Raw genomic sequence first — 21784 nt, forward strand, 5'->3', positions numbered from 1 at the left:
TGAATAACCTTCACTTGTACGTCACAACTGAACACGGAACCTCTGGATTGTCGTGCTTGCTCCTCATTTATCCATCTCGCGATTTAGAGCAAACCTCCCCCCCCCTTTCCCCCCACTTTTTTTGTAAAAAATAAAAGCAGTGTTACCAAGTGTCCGTGTTCCCATGGACCGAAAGGGGAGAAGCCCGCAACTCGTGCTTTCGGATGTAATGACCCAGAGGAAATATGAATACAAATTAGTTTGAAGGGTGGAAAAGAGGGGGCCGGGAACTGTGACGTAAAGAAAAACACGATTTAATTACGACTTTATGGGTACGAAGAACTTTTTTGCTGACTGGATGAGATTCGTGTCTCCAGAAACAGCTGCACATCACAGGTTGTTTGACGAGGGACGGGGTTGCGTATAATTGCCTGATGCACGCCGGCAGAGAGAAGGGAACGTAACAAGACAAATGCAGAGAAGGCGGTGGAATCAAGTGACAAATAAGACAGGGGAAGTACCGAAACAAACACAGAACTGTTTATGGTTTACATATAGACGCAGTCAACATCTCAGAATGCACAGCCTCCAACGGCTTGACAATTCACGAATAATGAATTGGAAGGGATGTGGAAGGAAGCTGTTGCGACCCAATTTCATGTGCTATACCGACATCTTCCTGGGGGAGGCTGAGGAAAATCACGAAGAAAACTCTGGAAGCGTAGCCGCTCGGGCCAACTAGCTCAGTACAGATACACATATACATAGACATATATGCCAAATTGTCCTCTCTCCGGCGTTGCCAGATGAGGGCAGTTGCGACAGTGGGAACCGTACTGTTCATTGCGAAAACATCGGTCGCATATCGTGCAGGACAATGGACTGCTTTGCCTACATGGCACCTGAGCCCATCTCAGCGGCGCACTTCGTAAATCCCTCCAAGCAATCTGTGTGTCTGCATCTATATCGTTGCTAGGCAACGGTTCGGGTAAAAACGTTACAATTAACAACAGAATAATTGTTGCAGGCGCCGTTTCCTATGCGATCCGTGTCGTATCAAACGAAACTAAAAGATTAGTTCTTCCCAGAACTTCTTGTTTTAGTTCAATTTAATTTTTTGTAATGTATTTATTTAACGATGATATATCGCCATAATTAACTTGTACTCTTCTTCAAGTATAATTAGAATGATCAAGTCAAGGAGGATGAGGTGGGCAGGTCATGTAGCACGAATGGAGGAGACGAGGAATGCGTAGAGGATATTGGTGGGAAAGCCAGAAGGAAAGAGACCACATGAAAGACCAAGGCGTAGGTGGGTGGACACTATTAGAATGGGTCTTAGAGAGACAGGATGGGATGGTATGGATTGGATAGATCTGGCTCAGGATAGGGACCAGTGGAGGGCTCTTGTGAACACGGTAATGAACCTTTGGGTTCCATGAAATGCTGGGAAATTCTTGAGTAGCTGCAGAATTGGCGGCTCCTCCAGAAGGGCTCAGCTCCATGAGTAAGTAAGTAAGTAATATCACCATAACTGGCTCACTGGTCATTTAATGAAGGGAAGTAGAGTGAGGCAGGCTACATGCGCCTGTGACGTCACAACATGCCTAGCATACCTGCAGCCGAACACACAGGTAGAGAGATGGGGTGACGAGCGGACGCTGGAATCGGGGGCTGTGTGGATGCAAAGAAAGAAAGAAAGAAAGAAAGAAAGAAAGAAGAAGGAAAAATGGGAATACGAAAAGAGAGATAAAGGAAGCAGCAAAATTAATTAAACAGGAAGCAGAGGAAAGCAAAAGGACACGTAAGAAACAGACACGTGAAGGAGGGCATCAGCGGGGGGCGGATTTGTGTAAGCCCGGATTAGGCTCACAGCCGGGACAGCGCTGTGCTAATTGGGGGCAGTTTGCTCAGCGACTCTGCACCCGGAAACCCGCTCCTTCGGCTCGTACTCGTCCGCTTCCTTCCTCAGGGTTCCATTTCCTGCCGCTCGACGCTACTGACTAACTGCATGCAGCTGAGGCCTTCTTGAGAAGCCGCCAACTCTGCAGCTACTCAGCAATTTCCCAGCATTTTATGGAAACGCAGGTTCATTACCGTGGTCACAACAGCCCTTCGTTGGTCCCTATCCTGAGCCAGATCATACCACTCCATCCTATCCCACCAAGATATATTTTAATATTACCCACCCACCTACGTCTTGATCTTCCTAGTGGTCTCTTTCCTTCTGGCTTCTCCACCACTATCATATATTCTTCTTCTCTCCATTCGTGCTACATGCCCTTCTCATCTCATCCTCCTTGACTTGGTCATTCTCATTATACTTGGAGAAGCGCACAAATTAAAAGCACAGGGAACGCGATATTAAACTGTTCAGTTCTCCACAGATGGTTCCATCCTGACACTGTCTGACTCGCCCTGTTTCATGGCGGATTTAAGTCATGTTATCTTCTGGGATGTGGCGCCGTGTAGTTTTGTACAAGTCTACTGAAACGTAGAGCCTCCATTTTCAGGACCGAATATGAGCCAACCAATAAACCAACTAGAAGCAAATATCAGGCTTCTTAGCTTATTCTACGATGCTGAAGATAAAGATGATATGTTCCTTCCGAAACGTCGGAAAACTTCTGCAGGACTAGGCCTTACATCCCAGAAGACAAGACTGTTGGCAGTTGCCGCTGAGAGGACGTCAAGCTCAACATAGCACGTTACCCTGAAGGTGAAGTCAAAATTGTCCCTATACTTACGTAAGCACCATGCCATGCAAACGTATGGGGGAGTGGAGGCATAGCTCCAAGCATTCTTAGCATCGGCACTAGGCGGAGGTGAGCGGTCAGCTTCAGGCCCCACGCAGACGAAGCCCCTGGAGGGTGAGGCTTGCCTCTGCCGGCACTCGAACGCAGATGCCCCTGTCACTACACTGACTGAGCTAAGACGACAGCAGTGTTTCGCAACTTGAGCTGCCCTATCTCGCCACAGCGGACATATCCGTGTCAGTGGGACACACACACACACACACACACACACAACTGAGGACAACATAATTAACATTCTGCTCGAGGGGGTTGGGAAGGGAGGCATGGCGACGTACAGGGCGCCCCACAAAGTAGGCACCAGTCTCCCGGAGCCCATTCTACAGACAGCACCGAGCTAAGGAGTGTGGGTGCCATTCCACGCATTGTCCTCGGCAACAGATGAATGTAAGTGGTCAGCTTCACGCTCCGGTAGCTTTATCCCCGATAGGTTAGCCCACAATTCTTGCCTGTGCCGGGAACTGAATCCCGGTTCTAAGATTATCAACCCCGCAGCTTGGTCACCGTACCAACTGAGCTATCCCGTACCCGTACAGGTAATTTGAGCCAAAACTTCTTGCAAAGAACAGATTGAACCGTACAATCTTCTGGGACATGGCCACGTGTATTAAGGTAGAAGTTTACTGATGTTTCGGATTAATGTACTGCCTTAATCTTCAGGTTAAAAGACTAAGGGAAGCAAAAAACAAGAATGAATTGCACGGCGTCACAAGCAGGAGGTGGGACTTCACAGTGATCGCTGTGAGCATCTCTGACTCAGTGGTTCGAATCATCACAGTCACCGAGCTAGGCGCTAGTGTGACGCGCCTGCGTACAACGTTTTCGTTAGAAACCCCGAAGGAAAGCATCACTAGATAGACGTAGGCGTAGATAACAGAAAAATATTAAAACTGTTCTTACAGTTATAGGATAGGAGGATGTGGACTGGATTCATCTGGCTCAAGATGGCGGGCTCTTACGAACCTTCGGATTCTACAAAATGTCAGAAATTTCTTGAGCAGCTGAGCAACTACTGGTTTGCAAGGACTAGGCTTCATTAAATTAGTCACTCGGGTCCTCTGTAGAGAGATAAGGCGGAGTTTTTGAGACTCTACAAGTACTGGGATAGTACTTGAAATAAGTCACGACCGCTTCCTTTCACGTCCACTCCACCCTTCATTAATCATCCTGTGCTTCGATGATATATAGTCAACGATACTGGCACCGTCGTGAAATAGTGAACCAGGAAATCAAAGACACACCGAAACATTTTGCGAACTTCTGAGTTGATAAAAGGAATAGTCCAGAGGAAAGTTAAGTAACGGTGACGAGCTGAGAAGAAGAGAGTTTTGCGGTGGGACACCCTGTATCTGCTGGGTGGAGACTGCCTTTCCTCACTCCGCATGATGAAGCAATGCCTGGGCTTGATGCCGCACAATGTCCACATATTCACTATCTGTCTCTCTCCACCGCCCACAGCCTCTCACGTGACTTTCACCAAATGCTCATGTCCCGTGAACTTTATGCAGCCCTCTGTACCCTCACTCGTATCCCTGCCCACGAACAAGTGTCCTTTCGAAACTGTTCCTTAGGGTAAAGCCAGGGCCGCGCCATAGCTCAAGCGGTTAGTCGCTGGCTTCCCGGGTTCGATCCCGGGATTTGTGGTGGACAAAGTGGCGCTGGGGCAGGTTTTCTCCGAGTGCTTCGGTTTCCCCTGCCAATCTTCATTCCCCCAGTTGCTCCACAATCACCCTCACCTATCATCTGGGGCTGGTACAACAGGCCAGAAGTGGCCGCAGTATAAGGGACTTAGCCCAACCCCACTAGGAATAAAAAGAAATTAGGGTAAAGCTGTCACTGTGCTGAATCACTCAAGGACCACGCCACGAAGGCGTATGGCGGAGTGGAGATATACTTCCATCATTCTTGACCTGCTACTAGATGGAGGTGAGTGGCCAGCTTTTCCCACTGGGTGGGTCCCAGAGCCGTCTGGACGCTGTGGAGCAGAGAGGAATCCCCAGCCCGTAGCTACATGGAAACACCTGGGCGCGTTACGCATGCGCGTTGAGCTGTGGCTGCGAATCGCTCTCTCTCGTTTTCATATTCGGACGAGCAGTTCTGACGGGTGCTTAAGTAGCAGATAATTAAGTGCAGGGGGAGAGAATATTTTCCAGCTGAATTTGACATTCGGATTGGGCTTTGTCACGGCCCCACGTCCCAGCTGGACCCCCACCCCCACGGCTTCGTCAGCTTTAAAATAAGCGTACAAACGCGCCTGCAATCTTGCAACGGATGACTCAGAGCCTTGCAGCTATAGGTCCGTTACAGGAGGCACAGTTCACTTCTGGGTAGATCCCGTAAAGTCTGATTTCCTGTGTCAGATATGGGGTTCTCACTGTGATGACTAAGGAGATAACTGTCTCCTGGGATATGACGCCGTGTAGTCTGCTTTTAGGAGAGAACTTACTGTCACCATCTTCAGGTTAAAGTGTCCTCCAAATTACACACCGTCGCACACTAGCAAACTGTTATACTCAGGCCACTGTGCACTGAAGCCAATTCTTCACCAATTTGTTTCTTCCGCGGACGCTCTCACTATCCAGCCTGTGAAGCTCTAGAGGGACGCGACTGTGACCCTAAGCGAAGAAATGTCTCATGAATTTGGCTGGAGACACTGGGAGGAAACCACGAGACATGTTACGACAGCGTATGCTGTGGTTTAAACGAGTGTCTCCAGAATCGAACTCTCTACCGTTACTGCTACACTGACTTCTTGGTTTTATTCAGTACCATCATCCGACGCCATATGCTCTGAGTTACTGAATGGCGCCGTTGCGAGGGACGCCACAGTGAGACGCGTTGCCCGCTCCCGGCAGCGGCACAAGTTCGCTTCTAGGAAACTCGCCCTACATACGCCCCTCTCTGCCCGCTGAATCCTATCCGCATCCTATTGTTACTGTCGCCGGTCGCGGACTCCGCAGAGGGTGACTGGAATTGTTATGCTGGTGACGTCACATCACGGAGCACTGCCAAGCACTTGTTACTTCTGCTGACGCAACCTACCGAACGCTTGCGACTAGTCAATTCAGAATCTCACATCTAAAAACTGTCTGGACCCTTGGTCACGGCCTTCCGCACTGACACCGTCCCTGAAGACTGAGACAGTATTGGTACGGCGCTGGGGGGCGTGTTCGGGTGCGTAGGGGGGATGAAGATCTGCACCGAGCACTGTCAGGATTCTGGATTTTAGGGGAGGAGGTGAGAGGGATGCAGAGTAAATGGCTGAGATTCTCCTGGAAAACCTCTCGGGAGACCTAAGTGTAGATGGGAGGACAATTGTGAGAATCTTTGGCCCGAGTTGTGGGACTGTCTTTTAAACTTAGGCAACCTTAAAGAAGAAGAGATCTCCGGTTTGGGGATTTGTGTGCCCTTCGTCTGTAGGAAACAGAATCTAGAAATTTGCTAATGACGTAACGCCTTACGTCACCATCTCACGAGGTCCCCTAGTGTTTCTCGCGCTGCAGTTACGACTGTCCTGAGATTAGCGTGTCCCCACGTGGGGGTAGCGGTCCCCCAGTCCTCCGATTTGAAGACAAGTTAGACACTTTTTATCAGAACTGGACGCTATACGGGCGGACCGGGGTGGGGGTGGGCGGGAACTGCAAAGTTGATCTGTTTTCCTGACCGCAGCTGATCCCCCCCCCCNTCGGCGCTACCTCTGCAGTTACGAACTGCCGACTATAAGATATAGTTCAACTATCCCTGGTCATTAACCGTTTGCTACGACGTCAAGAATCAGTTAAAGAGTTACAGAACCAGAACTAACTCTCACAGCTGTTTCTACGGAAGCTAATACTGTACTAGCTCAGCCATTCAAGAAATTCCCCTTCTTATGAACGTGGAAGTTCATTACCGCGTTCACAAGAGCCAGAGAGTGAACCCCATCCTCAGACAGTCCACAAACTGCCATCCAATTTCATTAAGACACATTTTAATACTAATCTCCCATCTACGCCTAGGTTTTTCGACTACTCTCTTTCCTCCAGGTGTACTGACAGATTCGCAACCCTCACATATACACGCCCCGTGCTTCTCAGTCTCCAGTCTATCGGCACTTAACTTCCTGAGAAGCCGCCAGTTGTGCAGCTACTCAAGAACTTCCCAACATTTTATGGAACCCGAAGGTTCATTACTGTGTTCACAAGAGCACTCCACTGGTACCTATCCCTAGCCACATCAATCCAGTCCATAGCACCCCACCTCTCTAAGATCCATTTTAATATTATCTACCCATCTATGTCCTGGTCTTCCTAGTAGTATCTTTCTTTCCCTCTATTGGGTCCAAATATTCTACTCGTCACCGTGTTCCCGAATTCTCTTAATACGTTCTTCCCTCCATATATAAGACTAAGTTTCCACCAATATACAACAAGAGGTAAAATTACAGTTTCCCGTATTTTAAGCTTTGCGTGTCTGGACAGGAGTGGGGAAGACAAACGGCTCTGAAATGAATGGCATTACCGGAATTTCATTTGCTCTTCATTTCTCCTTGAGCCAACGGAATGCTGGGAAAGTCGCGGCCTATCGCAGATATGCGAGATGGGAATTAATCAATCAGCAGACTGCAAGAAGTCGGGGCCGGCGGGGTCAGTTCGTACAGAGGATGGCGTATTGGGCTCACCGCAACTCGGTGAGCAGTCACTTCGAAAATACTGGGCAACAGACAGCGGCAGTTGTCAGTGCAGCTGCGATGAGGCATCAGGACTGGGTCCAGCATGAACAGCTTCTCCGGGGGCGGGGGGATCTGCCAGTCAAAAGATGGGAATTTGTGTCGCAGTGGAAGCCCCCCCCCCACCCGTATCACGTCACGCATGTGGAAACTGTGTCTTCTTTCAATCCTGTTTATTTATTTATCTTTTCTCTTACACCTTCCCCATGTTCATTTCTTCTTTATGTCCTCTCTATGCCTTACATCCTCACTTCATTGCGGTTTCTTACGCACTTCAGTAGGGTGCACCCAGTTTTGGCTCAGAAATCCGCGAGTAACGCGTTAGCAGTTGCAGTTGCTGTTCTCACATACGTGTACATTGCAACCAGGCTCCAGCGACTGCTTTTACTGTCTGGAATTGTTTATTGTTCATAAAACGTGTGAGCAGAATGCAGAGACGTTACCCTTAACCCCTTAAAGACTCAAACTCTAAGTCAAAGTTATGCCAGACCGATGGGCATTAGGCCAGTCTGTCTTGGTGTCAAGCACCCATCTGGGGCCCGAGACAAATTTTTATTACTGCCAGTCAGTTGTGGGTTTGCGGTTGTGGGGCGCCCTCTCTGACGAGAGGACGGGTCTGCGGTTTACAATTGCTTCCAGCCCTAGCCAGCGCAGTCAGTCTCGGGTCCGAGTCCCGCGGGACTCATGACCATATTTTACTGTCTCAGAATCGAGACTCCCTCAACCTGAAGGGCCTGGTCCCCTTATTTATATCTCCCAGGAAAAGGGTGGCTCTGTTATACTCCCAGGCACTGGTTTCACTTTTCGTCGGCCCCCACGTCTCGCAGGTTTATGGCGGAGGTATTCGAACCCACCTCCACGGAGGGATCAAATTAGTCCGTACCCACAGGGAACACACTCCGTCCCCATAACAACGCCCAACCGGTTAATGCTGTTTAGGGAATCAATCGCTGTTTATTGTGAAAACCGTAGGGAACATATAAATACACTGTGTGGGCAGAATGCAGAGTTTTATTACATTAAAGCAGGAGGTACATATAGTGACCACGGGACTTTGAAGAGTTAAAATACGTGCTACATATAGCTACCACTGCGCTTTAATAGCGTAAATCTGAACTTGTTGAGAGCCCGAACTGTACCTGCTGTGAGACGGGCGCGTTGCCTGCCACCCAGGCATGTAACCAACACAAGATCACGCCTATCGGCAAATGCTAAACAAATTAGGTGTTCCGTTTACTGGCCAGATCTGAGCTCATTCAATTACAAGCTCCAGGCTTCAGTTCAAGCAACACGCGCTGTACCCCTCCCCAACCCCCATTCATACAAATCTCGGCAAACAAAACAGCCAGCCACGCATGCGCGCCAGTCTCCCGGGATGTGATGCAGAGCGCTGCCCACGTTTCTGCCTCCATCTTCAGGGTACAGGAATCCTAACCTGATGAAGACAGACTGTTCCTCCGAAACGTCTGTAACGATCTACTAGATAACACGACGTCACTACTCGTTAGATAGTAATCTTCATAGTGCCCTTCTTCAGAACTTCAAATCCCGTAGCGGTAGCTCCGCTGCTGAAGATTTCACGGGGGGACTGAGGAAAGCCAAGAACCTCACTCACAATAGCCGATGTCTCGACACCGACGCGTTACAGCGGCAGTTACCGTGCCTGCCGATGTGTTGCTGTAGCCAATTAAACAGATTTGTTAACATGTGGCTCTGTTCCCGCTGAAACGTTTCAATCCCAAGCAAAATATCATACCCCGGAGTGATACAGCAGCCCGGCATACAAATGCAGTAATAACATGTAAAGTGTAACTAAACCCGGAAACAAAGCCATTTTATTGCGCGTTCGTGTCGCGCGCACAATAATAAAGGAGGACATTAATGTCGGTCCTTCCATCTGGTCTGAAATGTCGAACAAGAGAGCATGTACCGTGCTGAAGCTTACCGAGCACCCGGAAGTGAGCACGGACTTCCGGTCATCGTCAAGTATAAAGCAGCGTAACGTATTTGTCTCGTTGCCTTATTGTGGTTGTTTCATTTGTTTTCCGAAACAAACCGCCCCTCAATCAATTTATTTTACCATTGTTGCATCACTCATCATTTATATGTATTAACTCATTAAAGAGTAGTGTTTGATATGCGTACCACATGTTTAACACACAAAATCTCTGCATTCTGCCCACGCAGTGTATTTATGTGTTCCGTATGGTTCTCACAGTAAACAGCGATTATTTCCCTAAACAGCATTAACCGGTTGGGCGTTGTTATGGAGACGGAGTGTGTTCCCTGTGAGGTACGGACTTCAAGATACTAAAACTCTGCATTCTGCCCACACAGTGTATTTATGTGTTCCGTATGGTTCTCAAATGTGGATAAATTGAAGGGACAAACAAAGCCACAGGCTGGTACGTCAGTTTCCGACATGGAACTTTCTCAGGACCAAAGCAATGTTCAGTAGCCTGGGTGTTTACCTGTGCTCGCATAGGGCAGGGACCTCGTGGAAAACGCTGAAATAATTTAGTACGTATAACCGCTTATATTTGCATTGATCTCACCCTGTAACTCATGTTCTGAGGCACGGTAAATGTAAAGCTGTTCATGTGCTTAATTAATTAAGCACTATGCCATGAAGACGTACGGAGGAGTCGAGTTATGGCTCCACCATTCTCGACTTCGGCACTAGATGGAGTTTCGTGCTCCTGTCGCTCTAGCTCTGGGGAAACAGCCTCGGGTATTCAACGGAGAGAAGGCTGGGTGGGCCCCAGAACTGGTTGAACGCTGTGGAGAATGCCCCTGCCGGGAGTCAAATGCTGGCCGTCCAGCCCGTCCCTGTAATGTAACTGAGTTATCCCGGCTCTTATGTACAGGAGAGGGAGAAGGAAGGGTGAGAGGTAGAAGGAAAGGGAAATAAATGAGGGAGGAAGCGTGAAATGGATAAAGAAAAGGGGCGGGAAGATGAGACAAGAAACGAATTTCGCCCAGAGGGTGAGAGGTTGAAAATCCACGAGCCAGTGTCGGATTCTTTTGTGGTTATTTCGAGTCCACGCCGCAAAATGCCCCAATAATAGCACGGAATAGACCACGACCGCTTCCCTCTAAAATGGTCATAATAATAAGAGATAAAGTTATCTCTGTTACGGGCTGGGGAGGCCCATAGGGTTGTGAGACGTCGAGGCTCCCACATTTTCTGAACAATCGGCTCACAGATGGTGGTGAGGTTGCCAGCCTTACGCGCCGGCTGTCCTTATCCCTAAGCAGATTCCTGGTACTCATTCCTGTCAGAGGCTGAGTCGACCCCAGGGCCATGGTTCAGCTGGAAGGATTAGGTCAACTGAAAAAATCCGCCTCATCGGGATTCGAATCCACAACCTTTCGGCTTGTAGTACAGTGCACTCGTCATAATAGTAGTAGAAGTACTTGTGGTAGTGATAGTAATAGTAATACAGTTAGCAATCGTTTGCAGTTGATACAGTGTACCTAAAAACTCCATATTCACAAAATGTCTGTGTATGTTTGCCCGGGAGTCTGATCTGCGCACGCGCTTAAAGGTCACTGCCACACTAAGCAAGTACGAATTATTGCACTCTGACCTTTGTGTTGGCGCTTATAAGCTTAATATCATAACTGAACCGCATTTAATCCCTCGACAACAATAACAGAGTTTGTGTAACAAACAAGGGACTTCAAGTTGAATTCTCGCCGATTAATATGAATTCCATAATGGGAAGCATTAGTACTGAGTGCGGAAGGAGGGCCCACGGAATTGGGTAGCTTTCTCCTCCGCAAAGCGTCTTGTGCAGTGTTGCCTGACCTCCTACTGTCAGTCACGAAGTGGACTTCCCAGCAGGACTTCCAGCCGGAGTGGAGCCGGCCACAATATCTGAGTGCCCAGTCGGCTGAGACGTCTTCAGCTTGCTCCGTGTCGTTCAACAGCTCGAAGCCTGACATTCACATGAATAACATGCTATATAGAAGTTAAGTCCGTACCTCACAGGAAACACACTCCGTCTCCATAACAACCCCTATTCGGTTAATGCTGCTTAGGGAAATAATCGCTGTTTATTGCGAGAACCATAGGGAACACAAGTTGGTTACGTTGTGTAACTGTATATAAATGTATGTCCACTTAACAGGGGTACATAACCACTGCACCAGCTGCTTCAGCAATCTTTTCTGTCCTTTCAGTTAAGTTTCTATTCATCTGTAACTGCTAGTGGGAACTGCGCTAATTTTGTTCTCCTGTACAGGGCGCATGCTCCGTCCTCACTTTCATTTAGTATCAGAACACATTAACAGTATGTGCTCCGAGGCAAGGGGCAGGGAAAATCCCCTCGTGATTCCCGCTGGCATCCAGACATGTGTTTCCAGGGAAGCTCTGCATTTGTCAACGAAATGCTCATTAATCCACTTTTGCTTTCATTCGCATTATACGAAACACATAAATAAACTGTGTGGGTAAAGATCAGAGTTATTAGCTTTAAATCAGACAGTACCTACTGTGGAGTACAGACCCATTTCTAGGCAACGGCTCGGTAAACCCGTTCCGCGGCAGATTCTTAATAAACCGCAATAGGCGATCGTTGCTAGGGAACGACTCAGTAAACACGTTCCCGGAGCAATGGATACGTGAGCACGAATATAGGTATTGTTGCGAAACGGTGTTTTCTACGTGGTTCGAGCCAGATGTTAACAAAGTAAGTTAAAAAATTCAGCACTCTCGTGTGGAGGAGGGGTCGAATACCTCCACCGTAACCCTGCGAGTCGTAGGAGGCGACGAAAAGAGAACAAAGTGCCTGGGGGTATAATTGGGTCAACCTGTTCCTGGGGGATATAAATACTTGGGACCTGTCCCTCCAGGTTGGGGGCTTCTGGAATCTGAGACAGTAAAAGAACATGAGACACTAAAATACGACTGCTCTGGGGTCACGTGACACAGCAAGATTACTCACGCGGTATACCTTATGACTTGTATCTGGGAAGTACTCGGTTCGAATCTCGGCTGGGACACGGATCACCCTTCACGGATCTTCGTTTTCTTCAATACCATGTAACCTCCTAAAACTATAGGCATATATAATTGTTTACCTACATATTTCGATCCGTTAATTGGGCTAGTAGTAAGCGAGTATGACCGCCTCTGTGGTCTAGTGGTCAGAGTCCCTGGCTACAGATCCAGGGGTCCGGGTACGATTCCCGGCGCTACCAGATTTCCTGAGTAGTAGTGGGTCTCGAACGGGATCCACTCAGCCTTGTGATGATAATTGAGGAGCTATTTCAAGGAAATGGCGGCTCCGGTCTAGAGAACCGAAATTAACGGCCGTGGGGATTCGTTGCGCTGACCACGTGACATCCTCTATCCGCTAAAGTTGGCACTAACTTCGCCGACAAGCGGCGGTCGCTCGGTCGGTATGGTTCGCTTGCGCACTGAAAGCACGGGGTTTGCTTGTTTGTAAGCGAGCATGCGCGGAGCTGGAAGTTCCTTTGTGGGGTCTGGAAACAGGAAACATGAGCACAAGGCAATTTCTGCCTCTGTAAGCCAAGTTGAGAGCAGGACCAGTAGATCCTGGTGCTGATGGCTTCCAGAAGTGAAATGCATTACATATGATCATTGGTTTTAACCAATAGGAATGCCTTCATTCTATGTAGGGGTGAGAAACTCGGTTCGAATCCAGCCAACTGGCAAAGAGGGACTGGTGTTAGCGTCGGACGCCACTGCTCGGAGGTGATGCGTCGATGGTACGAATCATTTCGGGGGTGGGGGGGTGGAGATTTTTGAGTCAACTTAACCGTTCGACGGACGTGTCTCGCGACTTGGGAATTGACGCGCGGCAGAAACAGAGCCTGTCATTACGCCTGGTCGCCTCTGCGAACTAAGTAACTCACTGTTAAGGGTGTAAACTGAGGAAGTAGCATAAACGCAGTGAATCACTGTGACCTGCCGTACGGTGCACGAGCGGTGCGTTTCCCCGTTAATGCGACCTTTCAGACAGAGTGAAGCCTTTACCCGCTGAGCTGCCTATCCTTACCCAACGCCGCCCAGGCTGGAGGTCGGGTTAACTTGGAAGGTTATGAACTTCAGGCAAATGACAGGATACTACCTCATATTATGGAACGGCCGCTTCCTTCCACATCCCCTCCACTTCATTACTTACTGAGAACTAGTGACACGAATTGCAGGAGCACATGTTACCACGGCCTGGCCGCGCAGCGCTCTCTGCCATTGAGGGATGTGAGGAGGGGGGGGGGCTTACAGGGATCTATCCAAAGGATGAACGTCACGAGAAATGGGAAACAGGACACCGAACTGATCTCTAAGGTTTCTCTCTTTTCAGAAGCAGCAACAGAAACACTGAAACCACTTTCGGCGTTGTCAAGTTCGTTTCATGTAACACAAATGACTTCATTTTGTTCACGGTTGCGACGGGACCAGCTCTACCACTCAGAAACTCTGCATTCTGTCCGTATGGTTCTCACAGTAAACAGCGATTATTTTCCCTAAACAGCATTAACCGGTTGGGCGTTGTTATGGAGACGGAGTGTGTTTCCTCTGAGGTACGGACTTCAAGATACTAAAACTCTGCAATCTGCCCACACAGTCTGTTTATGGGTTCCGTATGGTTCTCACAGTAAACAGCCATTATTTCCCTAAACAGCATTAACCGGTTGGGTGTTGTTATGGAGACGGAGTGTGTTTCCTGTGAGGTACGGACTTCAAGATACTAAAACTCTGCAATCTGCCCACACAGTCTGTTTATGGGTTCCGTATGGTTCTCACAGTAAACAGCCATTATTTCCCTAAACAGCATTAACCGGTTGGGCGTTGTTATGGAGATGCAGTGTGTCTCCTGTGAGGTACGGACTTCAAGATACTAAAACTCTGCATGCTGCCTATACAATGTATTTATGTGTTCCGTGTGGTTCTCACAGTAAACAGCGACTGTTTCCCTAAACAGCATTAACCGGTTTGAGAGAGAGAGAGAGAAGAAGAAGAAGTGGTGGTCGTAGTGAGAGACACTACATTGGGGGGGGGGAGAAACTATATCTCCGATTTTGAAGGTTCCCAGGCAGTGCCCGCTTGTCCTTCTGGTAAAGATAGAGCATATGATCGGATTTTTGTTTGTTTGTTTTTGCTAACGTTGGGAGGGGTATATTAAGGCGAAATTTTGATGTTAACAATGGGAGGGCTGCATGTGAGGCATGCAGTGCAACGTGGAATTGGGTACCAACTCAGCATTTGCTCTAGTACCGAAGAAAACCACGGAAAACCTTGGTCGAGCTGGCCAATAACCGGTTGGACGTTGTTATGGAGACGGAGTGTGTTTCCTGTGAGGTACGGACTTCAAGATACTAAAACTCTGCAGTCTGCCCACACAGTGTATTTGTGTGTTCCGTATGGTTCTCACAATAAACAGCCATTATTTCCCTAAACAGCATTAACCGGTTGGGCTTTGTTATGGAGACGGAGTGTGTTTCGTGTGAGGTACGGACTTCAAGTTACTAAAACTCTGCATTCTGCCCACGCAGTGTACTTATGTGTTCCGTACGGTTCTCACAATAAACAGCGATTATTTCCTTAAACAGCATTAACCGGTTGATGATGGGATGTTTCCTGCGAGGTACGAACCGAAACTTTATATGCTACGTCGCGAGGTGTGGCTTGTTCTTGCGCGACAATAAAGTAAAGGGCCGATACTTGACGTCACAGGAAGTTTAGCCAAGTTTCGGAAATGTAATACAAACTGACATCTCTCATAGTTGTGAGGACTCGATAAGACGGAGCGCGTTTCATGTCGGCTTTGTCTGTCTCTGACAGCGATAATATCTCACGAAAGAATATAGCACTGACGTAGGCGTCTTTAACTCCCATCTCCTCTAAGTTAATTTTGCAAAATTTAGATGCATTTTCTGAGTGACATAAAGCGCTACACACCGAGCAAGTTAGCTTCCGCGGCAATGCCTCAGACTTGTACTCGGGAAGTGTCGGGTTCGAATCTTAGCTGTGACACCAGCTATCTTCCCTTAGGGTTTTCGAGGTTCTTCCTCTTCCCCCCCCCACCCTAAAGTGAAAGACGGGCTACTCCTACAAGATATACCAATTAGTCGCTTCTTAATCATCGCATTATTCGACGCTATATAATCTGAACCACTGTCAGCGTCTCTAGATAAACCGCAAGCAATAGGATCCACATTCAGCTGTATCGTCCGACTATTTTTACAATTAGTCACTTGTACAAATCTTGTTAATAATTTTTTTTCCCCAGAAAACCTATAAATACGAGTGTGTCGGAAGATAAGTTAAATAAACAACAAATTTTACATAGGAAGGAGGGATACCTCAGTCGGCATAGATATTAGACTGTGTTCCATCTCCCACACGGTCAAGAAACTGTCTCTTCTCCACGTCGTCCAGACCGGTTGTGGGGCCGGGTGCTCCATCCCCTCGCGGTACAGCTGACCACCCACCTCCATCTTGCGCTGAGGTGTAGAATGGTGGAGCTACACCTCCACTCCCACATGTATCGCAATGCTGCGCCGGAGCGGTACATCCCGGTATTGGTGAAGCTGCACCACTCGGTTCGGGTGGCAGGGCCATAGCTCAGGCGGGTCAGGTCATGTGGCATTTGTTCTGTTTTCTCCGAGTACTTAGGTTTCCCTTGTCAATTCTTATTCTACCGACTGCTCCACACTCACCATCTATCATCCAGGGCCAATCAGTGACCGGTATACCAAATGGACTCACTCTCATCCCACTCCAAGAAAAATAATATGCCATGTCTTGTCGACGGATTGCTGACGCCCGATCTGCTACTTTCGTCGCGTACTAGATGTCGAACCCATCCCACGGCTCGGGTAGTTACTTATTCCTTCGCTAACTGCAGCGAACGTAAGCGCAGAGGCTGCTAATTAGCGAGAGGCAGGGGTGCTAAGCACATGACAACGACGTTTCGGCTGAATCACATAGAGCGAAAACAAAGTGATAATCACCCTCAAGTGTCCTATACAAGATTACTATGACTGCAGCAGGCGCACAACATAAAATACAAATAACAAACGAGATGTGTGGGAGCGGGCATTTCAGTTGCCATCTTCAGGGCGAATGAACTGGCAACATACATAGTTCTCGCATCAGGCACAAAAGTGTCGTGGCCTTGCAATGACTGCATGAACAGAGAGGCGCACGATGCTAGCCACTAGGGGGCGACTACACTTGTGTGGCAAGTATATCTGTTGCTAGGCAACGACGGCAAAAGAAAACAAGCATGTCTGCACGGAAACAATTGGAAACAGCAACAGAAGAACGGTGTTTTCTGTGTGGTCAGTGCCGAAATGTTGCTATAAAGAGGGCACTTAGTTAAGAGTGGACAGCTGAAGCAATGACTTACCAACCGGCAAGAACGTGAGCACGGAAGCAAAGGAAGACACGGCAGGCTGAACGTTCTAGTGTGTTCTATAGCGATTTGTGAAGTGGAGTAACGATTACCAATCCAAACCCCGTCTATATTCACTCGAAAATCGTGACAAAATTCAGGAATGTCAGAACCGCCCTTAAAATCATTAATCCTGGAGATGACAGCTGAAAAGTCCGTCGAAACGTCGGAAGACCGTGAACACGCGGAGCGGCTCACTAGGAGCGAGAGCAGACACGATTGTTGTTAGTTCAGACATTCTCCATCGTCTGGTGCTCTTCAAGCATAATGCTTCCTTCGTCAGGTTCAGATGGGAAGTCCGTATTCGGTGCTCCCGTTATAAAGCTCTAGTCTCCATCACTCGACATCGACAGAGGTTCCAGGCGTGATGCCTTTTCTGTTGGTGTCACGTATCATCAGCTGGACCGCTATTCTATGAAAACGTATCATCACCTTCACGCTCCAGCTTCTTTAGCCCAGGGAAAAAGCGACCGGTGCACACTGGATATGCCCCAGAGCCGGTACTAACGCTGTAAAGAAGGGAACAATCTCGTGCCTTAACCAGGAATAGAACCCCGATTCCTTGGTTATCCACCTTGTAGTTCAGTGCCAATCATTAAATGCGGACATAGAAACTACGGAATTTCCAGTTACACAACAAAAGAGGAAACCAAACGAATAATACGAGGGAGAGTCAGTAGATAGGCCACAAATGGCTGTAGAACGTAAAACGTGTGATATTCGAACCTGGGGAAAACATTTATTTCTCGACATATCCTCCACGAACACTGGCACACCTGTCCCACCGCTTTAACAGTGCGTCGAAACCCGCAGCACAGAAGTCTTTTGGCTGTTGTCTCAGCCACTCCCGCGCCTGGTCGGGCATCAGCTGCGGCTCTCGGAAGCCATTCAGGCAATTTCTCTGTTCAGCTGTGAGCCGCTCTAAGCGACAAACATTTCTTTATGAATATCATTTGTATTAAGTTCTTTTGCTCATAAAAAATGCAGAGCAGAATGCTGCTTTTCGGTAATACATTCCTCAAGCACGGTTTCCATTTTGACTACTGAAACCAGCCTCTGATCAAGGGCATGCGCGTCTGCTACCCAGACTGTCATGAAGCTGGACTGTGCTGCTACCTAGTGACACACATACAAAACCTGTTACTTCCATTACAATTGTTTTACTTCCATTTTCGACCTATTTGCTGACTCTCCCTAGCATAATGAAAACGAAGAAATGCACAGAACTACATTCAGTACAGCGTGTTACCCCTCATGTAGATGTAAGCTATGCCCTTCATGTTGCGCCTCGTCAGTACCACCAGGTTGAGCACGTTTCCCAGGATGCCGAGGAAGCAGATAGCCGGCATGGCCACTCCGTAGGAGTAGCGGCGCAAGGTCTCGTCCCTCGGATCCTCAGGCTTCTGCAGAACCAGGGACGTCGAGTTGGGTGACACTGAACACGGAGGGGCGTCCTCTTGATCCGGAAGTAGGGACGCCAGGCTGCCCATTTCGGCGGGGATAAACTCAGCCGTGTTAGAACGGACGTGTCATTTGGTGCACACACTCACTTCGCGACTAACCGTATGTCAGCAAGACAGGAACATATGTTCACGGCCATTTCTTCAGAAAGACGAACACAATAAACTGTCACACGCTTCCAAGGCCTTATTTTAGGTTTACTTAACACGACATTTCATCTGCACAGGACTCGCTTGGGTTTGAGAGCAAACGGCAACTGTTGCGCAAGCATCACTAACCGCCTGGCCTCTATAAATGAGAAAGCACAGTGTTCCCTGTGAGGTACGAACCCACACTTAAAATGTTCTTCGGCAGATGAGCTTCGCCTTAGGAGTCGTTAAGAGCCGTTTCTAATACGTGTGTAACTGTAACGTCATCTAGCATCTAGACTACACAGCGTCAAGTTAAGAGTGATTAATGACAGTTTCAAAAGGATTTGGTAGGAAGCGGCAGTCGCCTAATTCACAATCTACCCCCGAATTTGTGAGCAGGATCTGAGGAAAATCATGAAAAGTATCAGTCCGAATAGCGATCTCCCGGGCGAGTTTCGAACCAAGCGCTGTGCAAGAGTGAGACCTGAATTCATCATGGCGGTAACTATAAAGATTAATGTCTCCTGGGGCCTAAAGCAGTATAGTCTCGTAGATCGTTACCGATGTTTCGGAGGGTTTTTCTACCTCCACTGTCAGGATAAAAGAGAGAGTTAGTGGGTTCTCTGGAACATTTATGACAATGAATCAGATTGCACGGCCTCACGTCCCCCAACACAGAACGCTTAACGACATTTCATGTTTATACTCGTAGTTTCCTTGGCAGCCTTCCCGTACGAAACTTCACTTACTCGTAAGATTCAAAGAACCGAATCTGATAGAAGTCGGAACAGGCCATTGGTCCAGTTTTTGAATTGGAGGAGAAAAAATGAGACATTCCTTTACGCTTCGTTGCTCAAAATTTTAACGCATTTTCTTAATTTCATAAACAGCGAGGACCGAGGGTCTGACCCCTTGCAGTGTGGTGGTAGCTTCCGTAAGTTTCGGTGGGAAATACTGTCTCCATCTTCGGGGGGCGAGGAGCAAGCAATCGGCAGGGTCTTCGATGCCCAAATGGAAATGGTAAGTATATGCACCATTCGTTTAAGTATAGAAATATCTGTATTCTGCCCTCACAGTGTATTTAGGTGTTCCGTATGGTTCTCACAATAAACAGCGATTATTTCCCTAAATAGCATTAACCGGTGGGCGTTGTTATGGAGACGGAGTGTGTTCCTGTGAGGTAGGGACTTCAAGATACTAAAACTCTGCATTCTGCCAACACAGTGCATTTATGTGTTCCGCATGGTTCTCACAGTAAACAGCGATTGTTTCCCTAAACAGCATTAACCAGTTGGGCGTTGCTATGGAGACGGAGTGTGTTCCCTGTAAGGTACGGACTGAAGTCATATTACTTACATGAACATCATCCTAATGAGCCCTCTCAATGTTAAATAAAACTTTAATCAATTCCTCCAAAAGCTAAATTTAAAATTTCGATTGAAGGTAGCAAACGCCATGCTCAAATTCCTTTTACTACTCATAGTAAAGTAAATTTCCTATCGCTTTACCTAGTTCACTTCCCAACGCTTTACCTTCTTTACAATATATCTTTACCTGAAAGGCGAGCGGGCACTGCTTGGAAATCTTCAAAGCCGAAAAATCTTGCCCCCCATACAGTACATTGTTTCTCAATACTGTTCGTCTCCAATATATCTCTCTCTCTTCATGCTAAAAAGCGAATAAACGTATCTCTTGTCTCCGGTACTCACGTGTCCGTGTGCACACAATTCCAATTCGGCGCTGAGAGGCTAAGCAAAACCGAGACCTGCAACCTCACTTGTTTTGGCAAAGGGAAAGCGAAATCAGATCGAGTTCCATGTAAATCCACACGAAACTAGCAGAGCCAGCAGAACACAGAAACATGGCAACATAATTAGAACATAACGTATTCATCTGCTCAGACACGCAGCTTCCGGTTACGTCCTGCAGCATAACTAAGCGGTCGTCTGGCATAACCAACCGACGCGATGGCTTACCGTTGGTGGTGCTCTGTTTCAAAGCAGTTCTCTTTCTGTCAGATAAGTTCGTCAAGGACTGAACTAAATTACAACCCTCTAAAACCATATACTTCAGCGTTGTGTCCACTCGGTACCTTCGTGTTCCGTACGGCGACAATTTCCCCTTAGGGTTTGAAATGGAGACGAAGTGCATTTTCTGTGAGGTGGATATGGGATTTTTTTAAAAATCTACACGAATTTCAAATGTCAAAGAGTTCCTGACAAAGAGCTATCTCCATTACTTATATCGCAGCCTTCCAGTGATTTCCAACACACCTCCATCTTGCGAATACCCCGAAGAATGAGGCAGTATGCTCCTTCGAAACGTTCACACACTTCTACAGAACTAGTTTCGTGAGGTGTGGGTGAGACTGAGCCCACTTGGTACTGCGGCCACTACTGGCCTATTGTACCAGCCCCGGATGTTAGATGATCAATGTGGAGCAGTCGGTGAAATGAGAATTGGCAGCGGAAACCGAAGTACTCGGACAAAACCTGCTCCAGTGCCACCTTGTCCACTACAAATCCAACATGATCTGACTTGGGATCGAGCACAAGCCGCCGCGGTGGGAAGCCGGCGACTAACCGCACGGCCTCTACATGACTACATCACATACCAGAAGACAGATCCTCAAATGCAAAAGTCCCTTTGCTACAACGCGACCGGATGTCCTTCAGCGGCTCGTTTCGTGTGAAGTTGCTGTGACGTCGTGCGGTTGTCCGTACCACGGAAGACCCAACCAAAAATAAAAGCGTACACACTTACCGACATGTTTCGTAACGGAGAGCGAAAACTCTAAATTTACGTAATTTCGCGTTACCATAGCAACGACTTGCATGGATGTAAGCGTCACGAACGAGAGAGTGAGCGAAAGCAGCTTACGTTTAAGTGTATCGTGTCTATTCCGCGAACACTGACAATATTTTGAAGTGGTTATGTAGAGTTTAGTATTACTAGCTACTACTAGTAAAGCAGAAGGTGAATGTTATTCGTGGGAGATAGAGTAAAACGTCGGCCTCGACGTATCATTCGATAACATGTAGCATTAGAAAGGAATACGGGAGAAATCAAGGGAATTTAATAGTACGAAAGTTTGTAAAAGGAATGGTGGGACTTCCTGCTGGACTCTTAATGGGTGTTACACTGATTCATTAAAATTATGTAAAGGGTCCGGAAATCTTGCGAAACCCCTTCCCATAGATTTGGGAGTTTTATGAATCGTTTTCCATACCGGCAGACATTTGGACTGTCAGTTTCTCATATATA

At 47.7% G+C, this 21784-nt stretch overlaps 1 protein-coding gene across 1 annotated transcript in view; it reads right to left on the reverse strand.

Moving 5' to 3' along the window:
- LOC111866573 (probable G-protein coupled receptor B0563.6) overlaps nt 1–19289 on the reverse strand; it is a 44937-nt gene extending 25648 nt beyond the window's left edge. The window contains exons 1-2 of the mRNA XM_033752323.1: nt 19270–19289; nt 18178–19110 (exon numbers count right to left, since the gene is read on the reverse strand). Coding sequence (XP_033608214.1) covers nt 18178–18418 — 241 coding nt within the window. The 5' untranslated portion in view covers nt 18419–19110; nt 19270–19289. The remainder of the gene's footprint in view (nt 1–18177; nt 19111–19269) is intronic.
- Nucleotides 19290–21784: the final 2495 nt, after the last annotated feature.

The sequence above is a fragment of the Cryptotermes secundus genome, unplaced genomic scaffold (genome assembly GCF_002891405.2).
Source record: "Cryptotermes secundus unplaced genomic scaffold, Csec_1.0 scaffold575, whole genome shotgun sequence".
Taxonomy (NCBI): Eukaryota; Metazoa; Arthropoda; class Insecta; order Blattodea; family Kalotermitidae; genus Cryptotermes; species Cryptotermes secundus.